The following is a 4,273-nucleotide window of genomic DNA, read 5'->3' as shown; positions in this document are numbered from 1 at the left end:
TTAAGAAGATAATTATTTCATGTTGTATGAGATAATTATCTCATGTTGTATCAGATAATTATCTCATGCAACAGAAATAAAGTAGTGGGATTCACTATTTTTTTTAAATGGTGGTCCTCACAATCTTGTTTCTGTTGCATCAGATAATTATCTCATGCAACATAAGATAAATAAATCCCTTAATTTTATTACTACAACGAATCGATTTAAATTCTTAAACTAACCTTTTTTCAACTTGAAGGATGAAATTATTTTGATACAACTTTGTTGGTTAAGAGGATGCTCCTATTTTGGTGTGCCCTTTCTCTGTCGAAATGAATCACTCTTTCAACGTATTTCGGATTTCTTTCCAAAAAGGAATGTCACAAACAAAAATCCTTAATTTATGTCCTGTAAGCTTATTTTAGCAAAGGATATATATAATCTACTTCTGAATCAATGATAATAAATGAATTTCCGTTAATAGACCATGTTCTCAACCCAACAGCTGCTTGGACAATATTACCTTTGATAGAAAATTGATTACGTTTTTAATTGTTTTGAAGCTTCAAAACTCCACTATAAGTACTACTTTACCATAATTTGAAAACATCATTCAAGCGCAAGAAGACAAAGTTCAATAGTAATCCGACATGGATATGAAGTTGAGTATTACAGCAATTGTTTTATTCTTATTGCTGGCTACGTTTGATACAGCTCAATCTACAGTCATTGATATAAAACAATTTGGTGGAGCTCCAAATGCAGATATCACACAGGTATGATCATGTTGAATTCACACACACAAAAAAAAAAAAAAGATGATTGAACACACAATTTTTAACGAGTTAAAGGGGGGTTGTTTTTAAGGCCTAAGGGTCGCTCATAGGTTCAAGATTCATATTTAAGTTGTCATTGAAGCATAACTTGATTGCTACATCGATCTTCATCATCATGATTATGGTTTTGTAATTGATTTGTATTTTATATGTTATCTCAAGGCTTTCGTAAAAGCTTGGAATGCAGCATGTGCATCAACAACTCCAAGCAAAATTGTGATTCCTGGTGGGACATATAAGATGAATGCAATAGATGTCAAAGGTCCATGCAAGGCTCCCATTGAAGTTCAGCTTGATGGCATAATCCAAGCACCAGCAAACCCAAATGCACTCAATGATGCTTATCAATGGGTTAAATTTGGATATGTTGATTATTTAACCTTATCAGGAAGAGGTACTTTTGATGGTCAAGGAGCAACTGCTTGGAGAGAAAATGATTGTGGATTAAACAAGAATTGCAAGAGGCGTTCAATGGTAAATAATATATGACCATTTCAATTGTCAAATAACTAATACCTATGCCAAACATGTTACTAACATAGGTTTCTTGTGAAATATACAAATGTCAACAGAATTTTGGTTTTAATTTCGTAAAACATGGTCTTGTTCGAGACATAACTTCAAAGGACAGCAAAAACTTTAATGTTAATGTTTTGGGGTGCCAAAATTTCACATTTGATGGCTTCATCATCAGTGCTCCAGGAAACAGCATCAATACTGATGGGATCCACGTTGGAAAATCAACTGATATAAAAATTATTAACACAAAAATTGCTACAGGAGATGACTGTGTCTCAATTGGAGATGGAACCAAAAATTTACTTGTCCAGAATACGATTTGTGGACCTGGCCATGGCTTTAGTGTTGGAAGCCTTGGAAAGTACACAAATGAAGAGCCTGTAGAACATTTGGTAATCAAGAATTGCACTTTGAAAGGTACTGACAATGGTGTGAGGATCAAGACTTGGCCTAGTGCTCCAGGAACTTCTCCTGTTACTGATATGCATTTTGAAGATATTATCATGGATAATGTCCTGAACCCTGTAATTATAGACCAAGAGTACTGTCCTTGGAACCAGTGCTCAAAACAGGTAGTTATTCAGTAGCTACTCTAAAATTTGATTATATCTGCATTCATATTATGCTGTGAGGTTTCTTATTGAATTATTTTTTCTATTTTGTGCTTGCTTGCAATGGCGTAGGTTCCATCAAAGATAAAGATAAGCAAGGTTACCTTCAAGAACATTAGGGGCACTTCAAGAAATAAGGAAGGGGTGACTCTTATATGCAGCAGGAGTGTACCATGTGAGGCTGTGGAACTAAGTGATATTAATCTTACATTCAATGGAGCTCCAGCAACTGCCAAGTGTCTTAATGTGAAGCCCATAATTACAGGAAAGGCTCCTCGTTGCGTAGCTTAGTCTCTTTGGTTGGCAATATGTTATGCTTCTTCAGATTTTTCTTTCTTTTTTTTGGTGCTATTGTTAAACTCGACCGATGATTGATCTAGTGGAGGCTGGGTTATTGATTTAACCAGTAGGTCACTGGTTGAACCACGTGATTTGACAAATATATGTAAATTTGTAATTTATATTAAGAAAATTATAAATATATTCAAATACCTATAATAAAAATATACCAGTTCCAAATATTCTAATATAAAAAATAATAAATCACATGTGTAATGAGTATACTCACGTCTATTTCGTAACATGAATGTTGCATCTATAGTTAAAAACTTAATATATACTTTTTCGTAACATGAATGTTGCATCTATAGTTAAAAACTTAATAATATATATATATATATATATATATATATATATATATATTTTGAAATGTTTTAAAACCATATTATTTTACCGAATTAAAAATTTAGATAAAAATTTCACAGTATAAGTTGTTATTATAAAATCAAATTCAAGAAAATAATGTTTACTGTGTGGGGTCGGCAAAAAAATTGATATTTATTATTTTAATACAAAATTTTGAATATATAATCATTATGAACCAAATGACATATCTATTGCACTAATTTTTGTTCAATTTAGGCAAAATTAGTCTCACCCAATTTGAGCAAAACACCTGGGGGAGTCTCGCCTAATTTAAGCGAAACTCAGCAAATATATATACCCCATCTTTATTTATAAAAACAATGATTGTATGATACCCTGGATTATTCATCTTTGTTGGAATAGGATGGACCGACTCGTAACAAAGCAATAACTACATTTAACAAAAAGTCCAATGCGTTGTCCAAAAAAAGGAAAAAAACTAAATACGAAAAAGCATACGTTATACTAATCCACACATGTAATATTTCTCAGCAATACTAAAATTTATTTATAACCCAAGTATTTAAAAACTAAAGAAAACAACATGTAAAATGAAAATAGTTTCACGCTTAAAAGTAAGGGGTATCTCAAGATTTTTGTAGTTTTTATTTTAAAAGTATTAAAAAATGGGCAATAAACTAAGAATTGATAAAGTATTATTATTGAGATTCTAGCAATCGAGTTTAGTGATTGATATATTATAAGAAAACCCAGTGTCATGTATTTCTAAGGTTATGACAAAAAAAATAGGCAAGTTATTATTTATTATATGACTCGAACCAAAATAGATTAAAAATAATGAAAGAAAACAAACATGACCAGATCCTGAAATTAAAATGTTATAATAGGAGCTTCACGACATTGTTGTTTGCGTAATTAATTCAGGTTGGTCAAATATGTCGTAAATGGTTTCTTAATTTTTCTGGTATGATGCTGGCTATATATAAAGTTGTGTTCTTTACTTACAAAAAAAAAAAAAATTGTGTTCTTAATTTCCATACGCTAACTCCACCCAAATTTAATAGTTAGGACGATATATATCTTTCTTAAAATATTCTTTTGATAGAGTGTTTAATATTTAAACAAAAATATTAAATAAAAATATATTTAAAATGTAAAGGATATTTATTTAATGGCCGGGTTGCTTCATTTTTGTCACTAGCATTATTCTATATTGAAAAAATTGTTAGTCATATTTGCCTTTTGCTCTTTGAAAATTATTCAAGTTCTCTGATATTGTTTTTAAAGAAAAATAATTCTATTTATTTTGTGCTTATAAAGAATTTTTGGGAAAAAGTATTTAATATTTTTTTATCTTAAAAACATAAAAATATAACATATTTTATGATATATGTATAATGAATAATATGCTCGAAAATTAATAAAACTCAATATAACACATTTCTTGCTTAAATTTATGTATATAGAGCCATCATTTTTGTTGAACATGAATGAGACCATTTTCTTTATAAAATTGTCTTTTTTTTCTATTGTTTTTCTTTTAAGGAGAATGGTGAGTAGGACATTATTAAAATGTAAGTTGTCGAAGAAAGGTATAAATTTCCTCTCTTTATTATTCATCAACTTTGTCATTTTTGGGCTTTTTTGAGAGCAGGTTCG

The 4,273-nt window shown here is 30.2% G+C and overlaps 1 protein-coding gene across 1 annotated transcript; it reads left to right on the top strand.

Moving 5' to 3' along the window:
* Window positions 1-632: 632 nt before the first annotated feature.
* On the top strand, window positions 633-2,239 carry LOC133305066 (polygalacturonase-like). Its single transcript, XM_061505191.1, has 4 exons — window positions 633-758; window positions 981-1,292; window positions 1,391-1,909; window positions 2,021-2,239. Exons 1-4 carry the CDS (start codon window positions 633-635, stop codon window positions 2,237-2,239), a joined length of 1,176 nt encoding a protein of 391 aa, XP_061361175.1.
* Window positions 2,240-4,273: the final 2,034 nt, after the last annotated feature.

The sequence above is a fragment of the Gastrolobium bilobum genome, unplaced genomic scaffold (genome assembly GCF_033153095.1).
Source record: "Gastrolobium bilobum isolate Gb01-03AN ecotype WA unplaced genomic scaffold, APGP_CSIRO_Gbil_v1 utg45939, whole genome shotgun sequence".
Taxonomy (NCBI): Eukaryota; Viridiplantae; Streptophyta; class Magnoliopsida; order Fabales; family Fabaceae; genus Gastrolobium; species Gastrolobium bilobum.
Note: the sequence above shows the minus strand (reverse complement) of the source record. Positions and strands in the feature narration are given on the sequence as shown.